Raw genomic sequence first — 20,349 nt, 5'->3', positions numbered from 1 at the left:
GGATAAAATGAAAATTATAATCATGACAAAAAGTTGGAAAATAGAATAAACTTTTGAAAAGTAAAAAGAAAAAACTGTTCAAAATCATAATATACATTTTCCTGAGCTATCCGTTTATTCTTATTATTTTTTTAATTGTTATCTCATTAGGGTTATGAGTAGGTTGCATTTATTGATACCAAAATAAAAGATAATTACTTCATTTATAGAAAATCAAGTAGCATTACTATAATTATTTATTGATTTTTTGAATAATATTGTGCATATTAGTTGTATAATGAGTATAAATATCCATGTATAATTTCATACAAAATATTTTCTAAAATCGGCAAATTTATCTTAGTGGTACTTTAATAGAATAATAAACGTTTCAAGTAACCTCATGTTAAAACAATAGGAAATGAGCGTAATTATTGATCTCAAGTTATACTGAGAACCAGAATTTTTGTATGCTTATGATTGTTTAAGGGACTTTTACGTTTAATTATTTCTAATAAACAAGTATATACACTTAAATAAATTAAGGTAGATAAGTGGGTACCACTCTGCTGTAAATAAGATGTCGAGTGAGTCATTACTATGGTTGTATTAAAATTGAATTCAATGATATATCATTGTACACGAAAAACGATTCAGAGCGAAGGTCTTTCAGTTAATATCAAAAAGTATATTTCGAGATTTGTTTTTTTTTTTTTTTTTTTTATATATAGCTATTAAAATAAATTATTTTATTCACTCTTAGTATTACGCTACGCGGTAGGTTGATATATAGTTTTTTTCTGAAAATATTACATTTATTATTATAAGTATTTAATCATTATAATAATATATATTTATACCATATTATATTAACTTATTTAACTCAATATTTAATGATATTTTTCTGTAAATACCATAATGTCATTGCGTATTATAGAATTCTTAACAATATAGTATATGTAAAAGTTTTAAATTCCCTCTAGTAATGTTTTTAAATTATAACAAAATTATAAACATCATTATTAATTGTTTAAATATGTTAATTCGTACAAATTAGAATTTAAAATTTCTATAAAAAATTGTTTTTATATTATATTTAGATTTTATAGTTTTAGTAGAATTTCTTCTGAGGAATCTTGTATTAAATTTTAAAAATTTAGATATAAAACAATTTTTTGAACTTCTGATAATAAAATAGTTTGCAAGTTTTTGCAATTTTGAAAAATTTCATTAAAATTTTAACTTATCAAATGCATATAAAAAAAATGTGCTTATATATTTATAATATTTTTTTACAGATACAAGAAATATGTATATGGGATATTGTATTAATTTTCCAACCATTTCTACTAAACAAATAATTTTTAATGGACAATTATGGAGAAAAAAAATTGAAAAAATCTCATGCTGAAAAATAGTTCAAAAATAGTCAAAATATTTTTGAAATTTAATTATAAAAAGAAAATGATAATTCAAACATTTAAAGAAAATATCAAGTATTTACGGTTATTAAATATATTTTTATTTTTTTTTTTTTTGGTTACATTAGGTAACATAATGAAATCGATTTAGTTGAAAATTGGATTAACGTAAAAATTCTTGTTTTTCTTTAATTTTTATTTTTGTATTTTTCGATTACTAAAAAAATAATACTGGGAATTTTTAATTTTGACTTATTTAAAGTACCTACTAACTATATTTAATTTGACAATTTTCTATTTAAAACTACCATCAAAAATGAATATCAAAGCATTTTATCGTGTACAATATACACAAACAGAAAATGTTTAAATAGCCTTTTTTCGTTTATCATAATAATATTAAACAACAACAACAATAATAATAATAATAATAATAATAATAATAATAATAATAATAATAATAATATTAAATAATAAATGTAAGGAATATAATATTAATCGCCCGCGGTATTGCACACGATCGGACACAGCAACGCGGTCATACCAAAACGTCCAGTCTGACCATGCACCCAATCCTGAATGTTGGAATGCAACGCCCACAGGACATAATCACCCGCGGCCGTACCCGTTGGTTGGGTGTTCTCGTAGTCCACAGACGTTATTTCCATGCAGCCTGGGGATAGTCGGCCCCCACTGGGACGCTTGTTGCCGGTAGCTGTTGCGTTTTTGATTAATGCATCGCTGACGTCGTTGCAGCTTTCGCACGGGTCATCGTCGTCGTTGTTGCAGCCATAGTCTAGCTCACATCCCACGTCCTTTCCTCGTCCCTTGTCCTTCCCGCGACCCTTGTCTTTACCACGCCCCTTGTCCTTCCCACGTCCCGTTTCTTTTCCTGGTTCCAGGTCCTTTCCTTGTTCCGTGTCCTTTTCACGTCCCGTGTCCTTCGCATGCTCGGTATCTCTTCCACACCTCGTTCTCGGTGGCAAACCGCAGACATTGGTGGCGGGCGGTCGACCACCGTGCTGGACGCTCGCCACCGCCGCCGCCACGTGACCACGCACAACCAACTCGAAGTATTCCGAGTGAAACGTTCGACGGGCGTCCCAGACGTACAAGTCCGCCCGACGGATGACTGCAGGATCACGGAAATACCACTGTACGCCGTACGCCGAGTCGACCGGAACCAGAGGTCTACCGATGTTGCCGCCGCCGCTGATCGGTTTCCGGCCTACGTTCATCACGCACCGATCGCTGCCGGTCGACGGACAATTGGTCAATTTCAGGTCGGTGAATCCACTGTCGGCGGTGCCTCGGCGGCCGTGGACCCGGAACGCGGACACCGGGATCCGGTACGCGTCCGGGTGTCGGCCGTACGTGAAGTACAGGTGCCGCCGCCGCCGCCGACCGCCGAAGTCGTTCAACAGTGCCATGTGCAGAGTATTCCGGCTCGGGTCCAGGTCACCGTCACAGCTGTCATCGTCCTCTACGGTCGAAACGGACGCCGGTAAGATCACGCGGATCCCACGGCCGTCGTTCACCAGCCACACCACAATTAAACCTTTGAACTGGTCGTGGGTGCACGCGTCACCCACGTACACCGCCACTGGTTTTGGTCTGGTTACACTCGACGTGTCGTTCGAATGTCGACGACTGCGGACAATCGGAGGATTAGCTCCACTACAAGTGCTGTTGCTGCTCCTGTTGTTAATGCTCCTGTGCTCGCTACTCCATCCACTAACACCATTTCCGTTGCTAACGTTATTGCCACCGCCAACGCTGTCTGCACTTTTACAACCGTCATAGATTCCGCTTCCGATGTCCTCCGGATTATTTCGTGATGACCATTTGTTTCTAATAAATTCCTCCGTCATGCCGCGGTTGTTTGTCGCTGTCTTTTTTTTTGTCTTCGACTCCTGAGCTGAAGTGTCTTCGTCACCGTTGTCGTCGTATTCCACAACTATGGAGCACAGCGATCGAGCTATCATTTTTATCCTCTCGTCGTGGGCGGGTATAGGCTTCATGAGTTTTCCTAGCATTATCTTGTGTACAGTCTATAAAATTAACCCCGAGGTTTAAAAGTTAGGTTTTAAAATCAAATGTTTCCAAAATGCAAAAGAATTATTCATTAGTTCATTATATTTAAAATTGTATTTTCATAATCAAGATATTAAATAATTAGACGTTAATGTATTTTATATTTTACTAACAATCGTTATTCGTTAGTAATAGTGTTTAACTAGTATTAAAATATTTCAAAAATAAAATGTACAATATTTTTATTCATTTTTCAGTATAAAATGAAGTAGGTAGTACGAAGTTCTAATTATTATACTTAAATGAAATATTACAATTTAAAATTTGTAATTACTGATTAAAAAAATAATTTTCTTACCTAGATACTTATACATTTAAAAAGATAAAATGAAAATAGTATTTCAATTATTTAATATTTATTCTTAAAATTATTTTAAATATGTTTTAAATACTTTCTAAATTTAGAATTTGTATTCATATTCAAATACAATTTTAACACTATTTATTTTTTAATAAAATTTTAATGACATTTTTTATAGGACTGGTTACAGTATACAGATAAGCTAAATTATTTTACAAGAGATTTCACAATATTGACGTCTTATACGTCGTCGTATACGACATCATTACTCCAAATAACTCATTAATAACGTAACGTTCTACCAAGTTATCTTATAAGATGCTCAAAGTGAAAATTGTAATACGGTCTTTTAAATAAATGTATATTAAAGGGAGAATGTAGATAACCGTTTTGCTGCGTATAAATAGAATAGATGTAAAATAAATCTCGTCAATAAATAAATTACTATTATATAATATATGTGTTAAATTTGAATTCAATGATAAATCATTAAATTTGTATACGTAAAACGATTTTAAGTAAATTTTATGATACATTTATATAAATCAAATTAATTAATTTTACTATTAACAAATACAGTTAGTAAGATTAATTTTTTCTAAAAATAATGCATTTAAAATATCATTGTATGTATAAAATAAAATTATATTTGTTAAGAGTTTCAAGTACCCACGAATAATATTTTAAAATTTTATTTTTGGTTTAAGTATTTAATTTTGTCTTATATTTAAACTTAAAATATATATAAAAATTCTATGCTAGTTAATGTTTAAAAATTTTTAGTTACAGAAAAAAATACTTAAAAGATATCTTATATTACATTTTAAACCATATTAGTAACAAAAATTTAACATCTTATAAATTGTTTATGATTTTGAAGAATTTAGACAAAGTTTGAACTTCAAATACTTAAAAAAAAAATTGAGCCAATGTATCTTAAATATTTTTAAATAGCTATAATATCAGTTTATTAGAAATGTCTAACTGCCTAAAAAATCTTAAAAATCGTTTTGCTTGTGAAGTCATGACTTAAAAATAAAAACCGTTTTAAAGTAATTATGTACCCTTTTGATAATAAATTACTGTAATGGTACTATAAAATAATTTCTTGATCAAATGTTTTTGAATTTAATATTTTTACTGAACACAGTATTATTCTATGTTATACTTACAACACCAGTAGTTACATTAATACCCAAAACCTTTGGGTCGCTGTATTTTTTTGGTTTGCTAGCACGATCAGGTGACGTTAATGTATTGACAACGCCAATATCAAGAATCCATAGTATACCATCTGGACCCAAGTACACATCTACTACGTTCACAAGTCCTTCACTATCACACAGATTTTCTTTTCCTTTATACTGTGTTGAGAGCTTGGTAAATTGACAATGTGCTCGAAGTGATGGATATGGTGATACTGAATGATAACCATCATCGTTATTACGCTTGTGTTCGGTATTCAAACTGTTGTTATTTAAAACCGTTGAATTTGACACACGATCAGTTAATGAAACATAACCCAAAGTAAACGGTACACCTGGCCTGTAACACACGATGTTTTCAACTAAGTAAGGCATTCAAAAAATTATAACATATATATTTCATAACTCTTACTCATAAAAATCAATTATTTGTATTTTAGTAGAAAGTATTATGATGTTAGTGGTGTTAGTACCTAAATAGATATGAAATAATATGTACAATATGATTTATGAAATTTATAATTATAAGAATATTATAATAAATAATAACCAATAATATAATAACATAGTTATTAACTTCAGAATATAATTAATAAATAATCAATGCAACCAAATTATAAACCTAAACAATTATTAAAACTTAGTGATAATCACTAATACACGAATAACATAGTACAAAATATAATGGCATTGACAATTTAAATTCAACACAATGACAATTTAAATGAAAATAATATAGTCTATAGTTATATTCTTTTAAGGCTATAAATACAATTAATAACATAATTCATTTCACCAAATGTTGCACTATATATAGTAATGAACAAGTTCTAAACTTCCAGAATCAATGGCCGAATTAATTAATTAGAGTATTTTACGATTTTATCTCCACCACCATCAAATTTATCGTGATAAACTACAAATGTACAGAATACATTTCAAAATGTTTTAATTGTTTAATTATTGTCATTTATGAAATAAATGTAAAAAATGTAGGTGTTATATAATTAATATAATACGGAAATCTCTCTTTACTACTAATGCTGCCAAAAATTATTTAAATATACAATAATATATATATTAAAAATAGATTAATTTGATAAATAGTTAAACTATTTTTGGTTTATATAAGAACGAGTTAATTATTATAAATCTTTTTATTAATATATATATTATAAATAGAAATAAAAATGTTAAATATCTCAGCTTACTTTTCGATTAATATATTAACATTTTCGTCCATACTTTCCGAATAAATAAATTAAAAGTTTATTAAAGGTTAGGGCAAACTTTATAAGATTATTGCAAGGTTTAAAGCGAAGCAGATAATCAAAATATGTTTATAATTTGTTTTAATTTTAAACATAATTATAAATTATTAAAATTAACACATAGTTTAATTACTGTTATTAAAATAACTTCTTTTAAGAAGTACAATATATAACCAACTTATTTTTAAATAAATTAAAAAAAAAAATGGACATATTTACGTAATATATTCATAAGATAAGAGGATAATCGAAATTTTGACAAAATTATTTCAATGTTTTTACAGGATATAGTTGTAATCCGCTTAGTAAAATCAACCTTTTTATTAAATAAATGACCATATTATCATGAAATGGAATCTATTATTTTATAGGTACACAAGTATAGCTTAAAGAAGATGAATAATTGATAAAATGTTTCATATTTTTTTAAAATTATTATATATATATATTCTTTTTCGGCCAATAAAAAAAAAAAAAATAGGTACTTTTTATGAATATGTAAATAAAGTCATTAAGTGGAATTAATGCATTTAACACTCAAATTTTGTATCGTTTAATATTTCTCACAATGTGGCTTTCTACTTTATATAATACAAATATTTTTATTGAAAGCACATAAAAATGAATCCAAGACAAATCTTAACTTTAAGACCAATCTTAACGGTATTGGATTTAAGTCAGCTTTTAAGCATTCGTTGAATCTGTATCCGATTTTTGTGTTAAATCAAAAAAAAAAAAAATAAATATTCGAAATATTAAAAAAGGGAAAATCATAAACGAATTGTTGTAGTTATGTATATTTCAACTGAAAATAGAAAACAATAGAAAGATAGATTAGTTTTAATACACCGATGTCAGGTAATATATACCTATAGCTAATACATATTAATATTATAATAATACAACATGTATGTTTGTTTTAAGATATATTGTGTACTTAAATGTAAAACAGATACTTATTATAGATACTTAATAATCTTTAATAACATGTTATAGTATCATTGTGAAAATGCATGATAACTGATAAGTATTATAATAGTTTTATAATTACTTATTAGTATAAAATATAAAAAAATAACAGGTTTTTTCTAAGTTGTTTTTTAAGAATATAAGTTAAAAATGTGATAAAAAAAATAATGAATTGTGTGACACAAAATAGCTGATAAAATTCTGAAAAAAATTTACAAAATAAAATTCAAATATTAACTTCCGTTTTATGAAAAATGATTTTTTTTATTATAAGAAATATACAATTTATTATTATTTATAATACAATGTGGATTCAGAGTACAAAAGAAAATGATTGATTTTGACGAAAGAAGCCGTCCATTGATGACACTTAAGATTTAGAAACTTATTTTATTATTTTAGCCTTGTAAAAGACTCCCGACACCATTTACACTTCAACAACCAAGGATTACCTGGTTTTGAAATAGAGGCTAAGTTTTTTATTAGATAATTAGTATGTGAAGCTAAACGATTTTAAAATATTTTATAAAATCATTCCGCTTCTTTGTTTATTGATTTAATTTTTATCATTATCCCATAACTGATAATGTAGGACTATATTGCTTTAGGGAAAGTTCTATACATTAGAAGTTCAATTGATATTGAAGCGTACTTATTATTGTAAAGTAAAATATTTAACATATGTAGACGATTGTTAAACGACTAGTTTTTTAGTTTTATCGTGATTAATTCACGTTGATCTAGTGTTATATAAAGATATTTAATTATATTATTAGAGATGACGGAAGAGCAATGCTATAGAGAGATACATTTGAACATGGGGCTAATCTATATGATTGAAAGTTGTGTGGAATTATTTTGATTTATTTTAAAAGCATTCTATAAACCAATTTTCCATATGATTGAGGTATATAGTTGTGTAGATTAGTTGGGGCAATAAGTGGATAGGAGTCGATCGTTATTATTTCCTTATTATTAACATAATTGGACACAGATAAATTGGGTTTTGTTTGTTGGTCGGAAACAAACATTTTATAAAGAACAGGAGGTAAAATTCCATCTCAAGGAACGCCAGCGTTAATGGCTGCTATAACCGAGAGTACAGATTCATATTTAATTTAGAAATGACGTTCTGATAGATAGGATTTAGTAAATAAATAGTACGCAGGAGAGATAAATCTTGTAAGCTTGTAAAATAGGTCATATCGTGTCACACACGATCTTAAGTTCGCGATATCAAGGAATGTATACGACGTATACGTGTAATACCTACATTTTTTTTTCGAGGAATACGATATACCGTCTAAGAATCGGTATGTTTGATGTGTTGTTAAGTTGAGCAAAACGGAACCGTAATTGGGAGTCGGGTATAATTTTATTTACAATTATAATGGGCAAGATTCGTTAAAGGATTAATCTTTCTAGAATTTTCATGAAAAAAGACAAAGGGTTAATAGGTCGATGGGATGATAATACGTCAGGATTATTTAGTTTTGGGACTAGAATAATTGTTGAGAATTTCCAGATGAGTGGAAAGTAGAAGATAAAAAAATGATGAATATTTTTTTTTTTATTCTTCACTAAATGTGAAACAATGGTTTTAATTTTTATCTAATGGACACATTTTTGTGAAAATCTCGGTTTCATTAAACGTCTACTACGATAACGAATAAATATATTATGGCATTATTTAAACGTACAAAAACAATCGAAACAAAAGCACTTATTTTAATATAACAGTCTTATACTCGTAATAATAAAGTCGCATGTACAAAATAAATAAAAACGCCAATACAAATATTAATTAAAATTAAAACATGATTAGGCAACGATAAATATCGTTATATTATAATTATAATTGTAATTTGATACTATATATTTTGATATCAAATTAGACCGAATAGCGGTCGTGCAGTTGTGTAAAAAATTGTTCATAATCCCTTCTATTCCACGGATTTTTTCCAACACAACGACACATGAATTGATATCAACAACGTATTATTATCAACGTGCACTTACTTATATCTCGGGGACACGATGAACGCTCTGTCTCCGGCCATTTGCATGCGGGTGAAGACCACGTTGTCCGGTACGTAATAAATGTGGGGTGGCGGCTTCGGCGGTGGACTGTCCGCGTCGCAATAGGATGTCGTCCCGTCGCTTTTAGTAGGCCATGTCACGTAGTGTCCGTTCAAAAACCTTGGTTTCAGATGGCTCTGGTGTTTCCGGTGAGTACCGTTGTTAGTGGTCGCACCGACGTGGACGTCGAAGACACCGTAGAAAATAATAACGGCGATGATGGTCATTAGACGACATAACAATGGTTGTAAATAATTATTGCACATGGTGCAGGTATCATTGAATTTATCTTCCGGGCGCCAATCGGAACTCGTAGAAATTTTCTGAAAAACGCATTGATCCACCGATTTATCGATGACCGAAATACGCGTCATAATGTGATGTAAAAATCGCGCACTCGGGCTGACATGTTTTCGGAAAAAATGAATTTACACGTACGTATTACAAATATAGTAACCGTGCAGATTAGTACAATCGCAACTGGCGTAGAAACGATGGCAACAATATAAACGTGTACAATTTATAGTTTTAACTGTTTTAAGTATTCGCCATTTGGTCGGGATACATTTCATTGCGCTTTAATTCGTCACGGTCATTCGGATACACGACGTTTGGGCCCTATGACATTTTGTTCCGTGTAATTGCAAAGCATGTTACATTTGATCGCGCATAAATTTCTCGCATTAATAAATATATTTAAATATAATCAATAATAAATATGGTTATATTATGTTAATTTTATTTATTTATTTTTTATTTAATACATTTTGGTATATTTTATATGTTATATTGTATTATATTATGGTATAATTGTATTACTTATTGAAATTAATTATTAATTCAAAATAAACATTATAAGTACTTATCACCACTGAAATATTAATTATTTATTAAAAGTAAAGGTAAATTAAAATTTTGGGCAATACCAAGTAAAATTTCGTTTATTGGAAATTATCAACACTTAAGTCTATTGGAATAAGTCATTATACTTTTTTTTTATTCGGAACTTATTCAGCAAGTAATAGTGTTTTCACTGTTCGATACAGAAAATCAAATGTATATCATAAATATCATGAAATAAACTAGATACATGAAATATATCTAACATGATGGATTATATATATATAGATATATGTATATAGTCAAATAATTATCACTAATATCGAAAAGCCACGAATTGACACGTGAAAAAGTGCAGTATGCGTCCAAATCACTGCGACTAATTGACATGCGACGAAATTTCTGTGATAAAATGACGGTAGGTACTCCGTTAATTTTAATGATTTCAAATGAAAACTTATTAGTTTGGTGACAGAAATCAAATTTCTCGTTTACTTTAGTCTGCAGTTGGTTTTTTTTTTATTGTGAGGGAGTATATATTTTGGAACGCATGTTTAAGTGGCAAAGATTTATCACTAAAACTCGGATGGGTCATCTATCCGGAAGTTAGCAACATCGACCGATGCTTGACCTTAGAACACGTTAGTGACTGAAACCAACCACCGTGCCACACCAGGCTACCGAATTGTTATTATATTGATCCAATAGTCATCAATTCATCAATAAAGTTCTTTGTATATAATTCCAAAAGTCCTGTAGTTCTAAATATGTGATACATAATACATATATTATTTAATTAGTTTTGAATCTAAATGGAAACCAATTTATAAATTGTTAAGCAGATGATTTATTGAAAATTTTGTAATATCTACCCGAGTAAAAATTCTTTAGCAAATAATCAGGCTCGGTAAAGGCCGACTTATTATATTTTTCGGTGACTTTAGCATCGATAGATAATAAATTATATCCTGTGGGCCCATGTAAACTCCGCCACTGAAAAAAATCAGGTAAAATTGAATACATGTAAACTCCGCCAGTGAAGAAAATCAAGTAGTAGTATAAAATTAATATAATATGTTTTAAAAAAAAATTATAATACAATATTATCATATAATTTACATTAAATATTTAAATCATAGTAAAAAAATCATAATAAATAACCGTTATACCTAATAATGCAAAAATATATAGTTATGTCATATATGTAAACTAAAATTATATGATACAATTTGTAAATATTCTAAATTTTGTATTACTACATTAGTATATAACATCGTAATAAATGTCAACGTATTTAATGTGAGAAGGTACGAGGCAATGTGAGCACTGAGCAGCTAAACAAAAAAAAAAAAAAACTGGCGGAGTTTACATATACTTATTACAGATAAGAAAAAAAAAACTGGCGGAGTTAACAATCGCCCGTATCCTGTATATTTACAGCGGCAAATATCCTTAACACAATATAATTATTATAGAATAAAATTATTATATAAGTTTAACGTAAAGACATATACACGGTGTGATTTGAAATAGGTATTGTTATTTATTTATTTTATTTTTTTCTTAACGCCCTTAAGGGGTAAGTACAATGAATTAATTATTATACATATAGTAATTTTTTCATGGCAATATTGATAACAGAACATAACATAACAATTAGATACAATTAATTAAATAAAAATAATTTTAAAGTAGATAAAGAATAAAAATTGAAAATCAAAATTTACAACTTCATCACATGACTTAGACAAGCGGCATATTGGACTTATAATAACGTAATTACGAGTACTGGGGGGAACATAAAAACTTGATTTACTTCTAGAATTAAAAACAGGGACTTTAAAACACTAATTAAAGATAAAAATTCTGGACAATCTATCAAACCGTTTAATAACTTATACATAAATACTATATCATTATATTTAAGACGAGTAGCTAATGGTTTAAGGCTAATATGATTAGCAATATCAGAAAAAGACATGTAATATGACACAGTATTAAGCCTAGTATTAAAAAAATTATGGATCGCGTTCGATTCATAACGCAGTGTGTCAATTCTTCAGGTTAATATTATATTTTCATAGGTATTTGATATTTGTATTCACATTTGTAATATTATCATTTATTTTTTTTTGTTTTATATTTTCTTTTTGTTTAAGTTATAAATATTATTTACAACTGATTATACATAGATAAAACCACTGGTACACGAAATTAACAATATATACGATAATAATTAGTCCAGTTAAACTGTTGATCTTCATTATGAAATTATTTTAATAATGAAATATATGATGATTTTATGCATAACTATTTATTACTATACGTGTAAACGTATCACAATATTATTTTTCAAATGAATATTGTGGTTTGGGTATAAATATTATGCAATAAAAAATTACAATATCTATAGTCAACAGATACAATAAGCAGCTTTATTTTTGGATTAACTATGTGTGTTTTTGTAAGGTAAAAATATCAATAAATTAATTTGTCACATTGATAATCTTGTTTTGTTTAATTTTTCTTATTTAATTATAATAAAATCTAAATAACATTGCGATACAAGTTTGTTCAAGAAGCCAAAACCTTTTTGGCTGTATGTTATTAATCTATTGTAACTGATTAATTATATGAAACCGTTATTTTAGGTACTTTCGATTAAATGAAAAATTTATCTAACAAAACAAGTGAAACAATAAAATACAACAAAATTATTGCTATATCATTATAAACGATGTAGTAGGTGGCAAGGTAAATAATAAAAATGCATTTATAAAATATTCACACAGGTTTTCCAATTACTGCACACAGCTGGTAACCTTACATACATACGAAGAACTAAAAATTACCGAGGCATAAAATTGGTTGTTGAATAGTTAACTTTTGTATTTATTTATATGTAATTGATATAAATGGATGCGAAAAATGTTTGATTTTTACTAGCATAATGGTCTATATACATTTTTAATTTTATATTACCGATTTTTGTAGTTTTATAATGTATATATTTTTGCGTACCTAATAACCTATTGTTATTAAATTATTATTGGTTCTAAACTGAAATATCTCAGAAAAATATCTTATAATATCTGAACAACATTATTTACGGTAACTACAAAAAAAAAAAAAAAAAAATGCTGTAAGCTCTAATATTCTTAAGACCTTAATTGAATATAGAAATAAACTCTAAGCTCAATAAAAATGTGCTACTTATTGACTCCACATATATACAATACAATATCTATATTAAATATTATGAAATACATAAAAACAAATATTAGTGAACGTGTTGACAATAAAATAAGTCAATTAAAATTTACCTTGATAATGGTTTACATAAATGCATTAATACTTACACATTATATACTAACTAATATATAAATTAAATACAAGTAATAATAATTCAAGATAATTTTTAAACATAGAGTTGTAACTTTTAATTGTTCTACATATTTATTTTGCACTGTTTAGTTAAAAAGCAACATGGTACTATTAAATCATACATATATGTATATATATTATAGTTTTTTCCTACACTTAGGTGATCATCATCTTATGCCATATACAGGGTTGGACTAGCTCTATAACACGGCCCGGGCAAAATAATTTCGAACGGCCTTAATGAAACTTTAGTAAGTACCCCTAATCAAACGTTTGTTTACTAAAAATTTATCTTCATAACTCAATAAACAATATATACATAGGTACATTTGAATGTTTTTAGATTTAATGTTATACTTTTAATAAATCAAATTTACGCACAATATAATAACAAGCGTCAATAACCTATTTATTTTATTTTAATTCAAAAAAATGTAACAATAAATATATTAATACAACATAGAAAATAATTAAACTTAACTTTCCTAAACATAACGCATAAATTAATTTTTAACCAGTACTTGGCTTCTTTATTCATATATAATTAATATATTTTTTTATTTTAAAGAAAAGGAAAAACATAAAAAAATGTATATTTATTCATTTTATACTACTAATATACTTTTTAATACTGAACTTATGGACATAAATTAATAACAGAATTATGAGATTATAATACGTAAAGAAGGAGGAAAATAATGTATTTATTCTAACTATTATTTATTTATGTATAGTAGGTAATAGCTGGTAAACGCAAATTTTATATTATATATTTATGCATATGAGTAGGAAATAGGCTTATATAAACAAGTCTCATACGGAAAAAATTTCCCGACTACCATTTTTTTCCACATTATATTCATATAAATATAAGTCATTATCATTATCATTTATCATGATATTATATTGTTTGACTGTATGAAACTATTCAAATATAATATACAATGATTGATATTTAAAAATTAAAATATTAAAGACTGCATTTATATTTTGTATTACATTGATATAATAACCTAGATATAGATAAAAAAAAAAAAAAAACGATTTAATTTAAATATGTTTATACATTTCAGTTTTATTGAGTTAGAAACTTAGAACATATTATATTACTAAAATAATTACTTACCAGTAATTGAGTAATAATTGATTTGAAGTCGACAGAAACGTCAGAAAATTGGAAACTGGGCACAGACTTATAATATTGAACGTCTAAACTATTGAAGTTTTAAAATAAAACTGTTATAAATCTTATAAAAAATATTATTATTATCGAAAAACAATTTCTTTATCGCATTAACGCGCATGGTACAGTCGGTACGACTACCTATCATATTATACACTATGTCTTCTTTTGTTTTCAAATTTCCATAGTTGTTATATTTATAAATAATATGATAAAACCATTATTATCAATCGGCCTATCGTGATGTTAAATATGTTCAATCTTTACACTACTATATAGTAGTATATAGTTATCTAATTCCGTGTCACCGCATACAATAAGTCAATAAGTGACGTCACGCTACAGTGCGATATTTTTGTTTTATTATAATATTAAAAGATTTATTAGACGTATTAAATTAAAAACAAAACACTTTGAGTGGTCTTTTGTAAATAAAATTACAGCGGCCCACCGGGGCATGCCCCGATGCCCTGGTAGCCTAATCCAACCCTGGCCATATATTTGATTCACTACAGGTAATGAACAACGTAAGTTTAATTCTAAGACATGTTTATCAAAAACAACTTAATAAAAAAAATAAATAACATACAACGAAACTCTGCACTAATTAACATTTTAACGATATATTATTTATGTTATTAATTGTTATAAAATATTTATTTGGTTCACATCTTTTGAAAATATTATATGTATTGGCTATAATAGCTGAATTCTACATAACTGACGAACGACGGTAAATGATTGATTATTTAAATGATAATTATAATTCAATAGATTTATAACTACAACTACAAATTATTATAAAATAGTTTTTAGTCATATTTTAAATGCCACATAATATTTACAAATTAAACAAGATAAAAATAATCAAAAATTATGATTGATTAAATCAAATTCTAATTGTTAAATATGTTATTATGAAGTATACGTCATGGTTTAATAAAAATAATTCATTAAAATATTTATAATATATCTGTTAACAAAATCAAAATTAAAAAAAGATCTCAGTCTTTTCACATTATAATAATAATTTCTTAGTGTAAACATTACGTTATAATAAAATAACGGTTATAATGACCTTAAAGTAAATAAAAAAAAAATTCTCTGGTAATAAATTAACTTTATTGGTAAATCGAAAAAATATTTCGCTAATTAAGTTAACTCAGAGCCCTATGCCTTCATGGACTTATTTGTATTCACTTTATGAGTTTAAAGTCTCGGAGCAGACGCGTTTTTAGCACAGAATCTTGTATCACGCGTAAAATTCTCACGTCTCTTTTACAGGTCAGATTGAATTCCGTTTTTAAAAACTTCATTTTCAAAAATTTTATAAACATCTATATTATATTATCACATATTTTTGAGCATTTTGAAAATTATTTTCATTGTTTAAAGTTGATTAAAAAATCAAAATTTCATGACTAGAATAAAGTTATCTTATTTTTTTAATAAAAATCCGTACATTTTTCCACGAAGTGTAATTGTTTTATCAGTTAAATGATTTTTGATAATTGAAATATTTTGATTTTATCTCTCCGTGCGGATTATGTATTTTAGTATAATAAGCTAAATATGACGCCACGCCATTTAACTGGAAATAGCTTGCATTTTTGCTCCTTTATAAATAGCCAGTTCCGTAAAATTAAAGTTATAATTTAAAAGTTTATAATAACAATAATTAAATTTCTGACCTACATTATGTTGCTTATTAATAATAAATTAGACGTCATTGTGTCATTATAATCAAATTCATACACCAATTTATTTTATTTTGCAGAAATTATTTCCAGAAAAAAAAAGATTAGACTAATAAAAAAATATCGACTCATGACCAAATAGATCAAAATAGAATATAATTAGTAATTTTTATGTTATAATGAAATATATTGAATTTAATAATAATAATTACTATGATAGTATCAAAATCAATACCACATCTCCGAAATATTTGTCAAGCACTAGGACCAAACCCACAGGACGTAAAAAACTTAATTTTATTCTTAAAAAAAAACAGAATTGTACAATTTAATAATATAATTTAATGTAAACATGTAAATACTAAAATACTAACAATGTAACCAAAAAAAAATTCTTTTACTAATGGCCTAGTTGTAGATGTATATTTTAGATCAATAATAATAAAGAAAAAAAATACTATGACAAAGTTTAATAAAAATTATAATTTTGTCGAATTCTTATGAACGCGATGATGTAAATTTTTGATTATGTTAAACTTTATTATAGTTAACATGTTTTTTGTATTAAATTGCTTTTTGCAATATGGTAGTATTCATAATACAAACAACATAATTGTTAGTGCATTATAAGGTATTCGATTTTGTGAATTGCTAGCCTATTCAAATGTAAATTTTAATTTGAAAAAAATAAGTTCTACTGAAATCTGGTTCAATATTCATATATTTTCTTATTTATATATATACAAACTACTAGTAGTAATGTTCCTTTTTGTGATATATTGTGATATAACTAACACCTACTTTAACTAGATATCTCATGAATTTGAACATGTTCGTTCACACGCTTACTGAATTATGTATCGCTTAAGTCAGAAACACTTTGAACGTCTACATATTGTATAACATATAGAAAAAAAAAAGTGAATTACCACTAAAACATACAACTTTTAAAAGCTTAATTTATACTGATCGTTTAATTTATTAGCCTATTAAATTTTTTATTAGTTTAAAGTATATATATATATTTTATTAATAAAGAAAATAATTTTACACGATTTAAATCTCAAATAAATACTTTAAATTTTGGTTCTACAGCAACAATGTTAGTTAACTATTATAAATAAAATAAATAAATATATATTTTAATAGCAATAAAGTTAATAGATCTACTCATTTATTGACAAAAGCTTATTTACAAGGGCCTTAAGGCCATTTGGTCCTTTTTGGTAGAACATGCCTTACGAGAATTAAGAGAAATATGACTAAAAGCTTCATGTTATATCATTTTTTCGTGTGTAAGTATATTATTATAATATATGAAGTAAAACCTACTTTTTGACAGAAAAAAAAATGAACCAATATTTTACATACTAAACTAACAACACAATAATTCAATCATATTTATCCTAATTATTAATCTTGTTTTTAAACATCTCTGTTATAATATTGTTATTGCAATTTTTTTTTTTTTTTTAATTAATGCGTTTAAATACCTACTTAATTATTGTCAATTGAAAATACACAATAAAGCTTTAATGCATAAAAAAAATTATATATCAAAATCCTATTTTCAATAGGACATCAAAGTATTATACACACAGTATACCAAATATTTATTAATTTCAAATCGATAGTTCACAGTTTAACTGCATTAAAAGTGAGGTGCAAAGTATAATAGCAGCATATTATATGACTATAAAATATATTTGATAATAATGTTAATTAATATGATTGGTTAACTGTTACTATTACAATTTATTAATTGAAAATAAATAAAAATAACATGAATTATTATTTATTTGAAATTATTTTATATATATATATGTATATGTATATTTACATAATATAATATATAACCAACTATTGCATTCATTAAATTTGATTAGTAATACTTGGTAAATTTGTAGTATCAAAAATATTATTAATTAGAGTTTAGTATATAAATCATAATTGTACAGGCATAACATTTTATTTGAATATAAGTGCATGATCTAATTGCTACTGAATTCCAAAATATAATTTATATGTTTCATCTCATAGGTATTTGTCATTTTAAATCAAATAATAAGCCACAGCTCGCACAATTGTTTCACGACTAGCCACATCTGTCATTATCATAAACATAAATAATTAAACAAAAATAATCATCAAGACATCAAATGTAATTTAATTCTTGTTATGATAAAATATACAAATTTGTTATTATTATTTTAATTTAATATTCAGTTGTAACTTTTAATAGTTACTAATTATAGTATTTAAAAGACTAAGATATTTCTCATGAACGCACTAGATGTAATATACAAGTTAAGTTACCATAACTTTATTTATTTTTGTTTTTCAAAACTAAAAGAATGTTATATGTTCCATAAGCAAATGTTTTAGAAATATAATTGAGCTTATCATAGTTTGATGTATTGAATCTAATCGCTATGTAAAAACGCCAAAAGATAAAATTGTCTATCTGAGATGCTTATACAGTAATTATCGTTGGGCAATATCTGCTTTATAATTACATTAAGTAGTATTTTTTTAAGTATTTTGTATAGTATGATTATTGCATCTTTATCTTTATATATAAAAAAAAGTGCCCCAATGTCCGAGATTATCGTGGAAACTACAAAATGAATTCTATCGGGGTTTTTTTTAATTTAAAGTGTACATTATAGAGCCAGTTATAAGCACAATTTCATGGACCCAATTCCTGTTTCAAGGAATATTGAACCAAAAATAAAAATACGTTGCTAGTGTCGATAGACCATTTGTCTAGTAAAATAAAATTTGAAAAATTATAAAACATTTTCTATGTGAAATCAGGTAATAAATACAGTTAGATGAATTGTCAATATCGTATGTCTAACTGAAATTTGTATAGGTCATTTTTATAAAATGATTATGAAAATCTATACAAATTTAACGATTTTATAGTGAATTGAGTTATATTAAAACTTTAATACAAACGTCATACCTATATTTGATTATTTTTTCTTGGACCAAGTTTGATTATGCAGTTAGTAAATAAATTCAATAGTCTCTCTTCAATAAATAAATATGAAAATAGTGTACGACCTAAATTTTTTTCCAACTTAAATTGGAAAGGTACAATTATATTTAATGCTTTATATAGTTCACAACATAAATTTAAAGTACTTATGTGTATAATTTTTCAAGCAGAATATCTAAAGTTCATGTATTGTTCACGTTCCCTATATTTCTATGAATAGTCGTTTAGTCTTTATAATAATATAAACACAGATATTTTTATTTATTATAGTACAATTTTATGTCAAAGATTTGAATATATAGTAAAATTGTCTACGCATATCTTTTTAAAAGCTATTTAAGCATTACACATAATATTTTAATTATGCTTATACGAAAAAATAATGGAATGAAAATCGATACAAAAACAGCGACCACGATATCATGAAACCAATATAACCAATATTACAACATCAGCTTTACAAGCAATTGCAGATAATTGAAAAACAGTGAAAATATTTTACATTCATCTGATGATATTATACATCACTCATGCGTATTTTATTTGTATATGTAGATACTGTTAATTTGGTAGAACAATAAATGTTATTATTAATATGGTGATCTGCTTAAAAAAATAATCATTTTTAAGTTTTTAGTTTTATATTACGAGGATAGGTTGTGTAACAATTTTAATTGTAATCTCATACACTAGTCACAAAAAATATTTTAAACATTTCAGATTTAAAACCTTGTAAATGACATAAAAATTAACTTATAAATTTTGGATATAATTTTTAAATTATCAAATTGAATATAAAATATTGTATAAAAAACTTGTGAATGTTACTGATTATTATATATTTATTATCCATATTTAATATTCACAGTAATTAAATAAATAAAAAAAAATATAAAATAAGTAGGTATGTATAGGTAGTACG

General features: G+C 26.4%; 1 protein-coding gene across 1 annotated transcript; it reads right to left on the bottom strand.

Moving 5' to 3' along the window:
* Positions 1-1,888: 1,888 nt before the first annotated feature.
* On the bottom strand, positions 1,889-9,585 carry LOC112600694. The gene is made up of 3 exons (XM_025347992.1): positions 9,260-9,585; positions 4,968-5,340; positions 1,889-3,451 (listed from the first exon to the last, which is right to left on the bottom strand). The coding sequence occupies exons 1-3, from the start codon at positions 9,583-9,585 to the stop codon at positions 1,895-1,897; spliced, it is 2,256 nt and encodes a 751-aa protein (XP_025203777.1). The 3' UTR covers positions 1,889-1,894.
* Between the last annotated feature and the right edge of the window lie 10,764 nt (positions 9,586-20,349).

The sequence above is a fragment of the Melanaphis sacchari genome, unplaced genomic scaffold (assembly GCF_002803265.2).
Source record: "Melanaphis sacchari strain LSU unplaced genomic scaffold, SCAv2.0 Contig66_pilon_pilon, whole genome shotgun sequence".
NCBI classification, from domain to species: Eukaryota; Metazoa; Arthropoda; class Insecta; order Hemiptera; family Aphididae; genus Melanaphis; species Melanaphis sacchari.
This window is presented reverse-complemented; position numbering and strand designations above follow the sequence as displayed.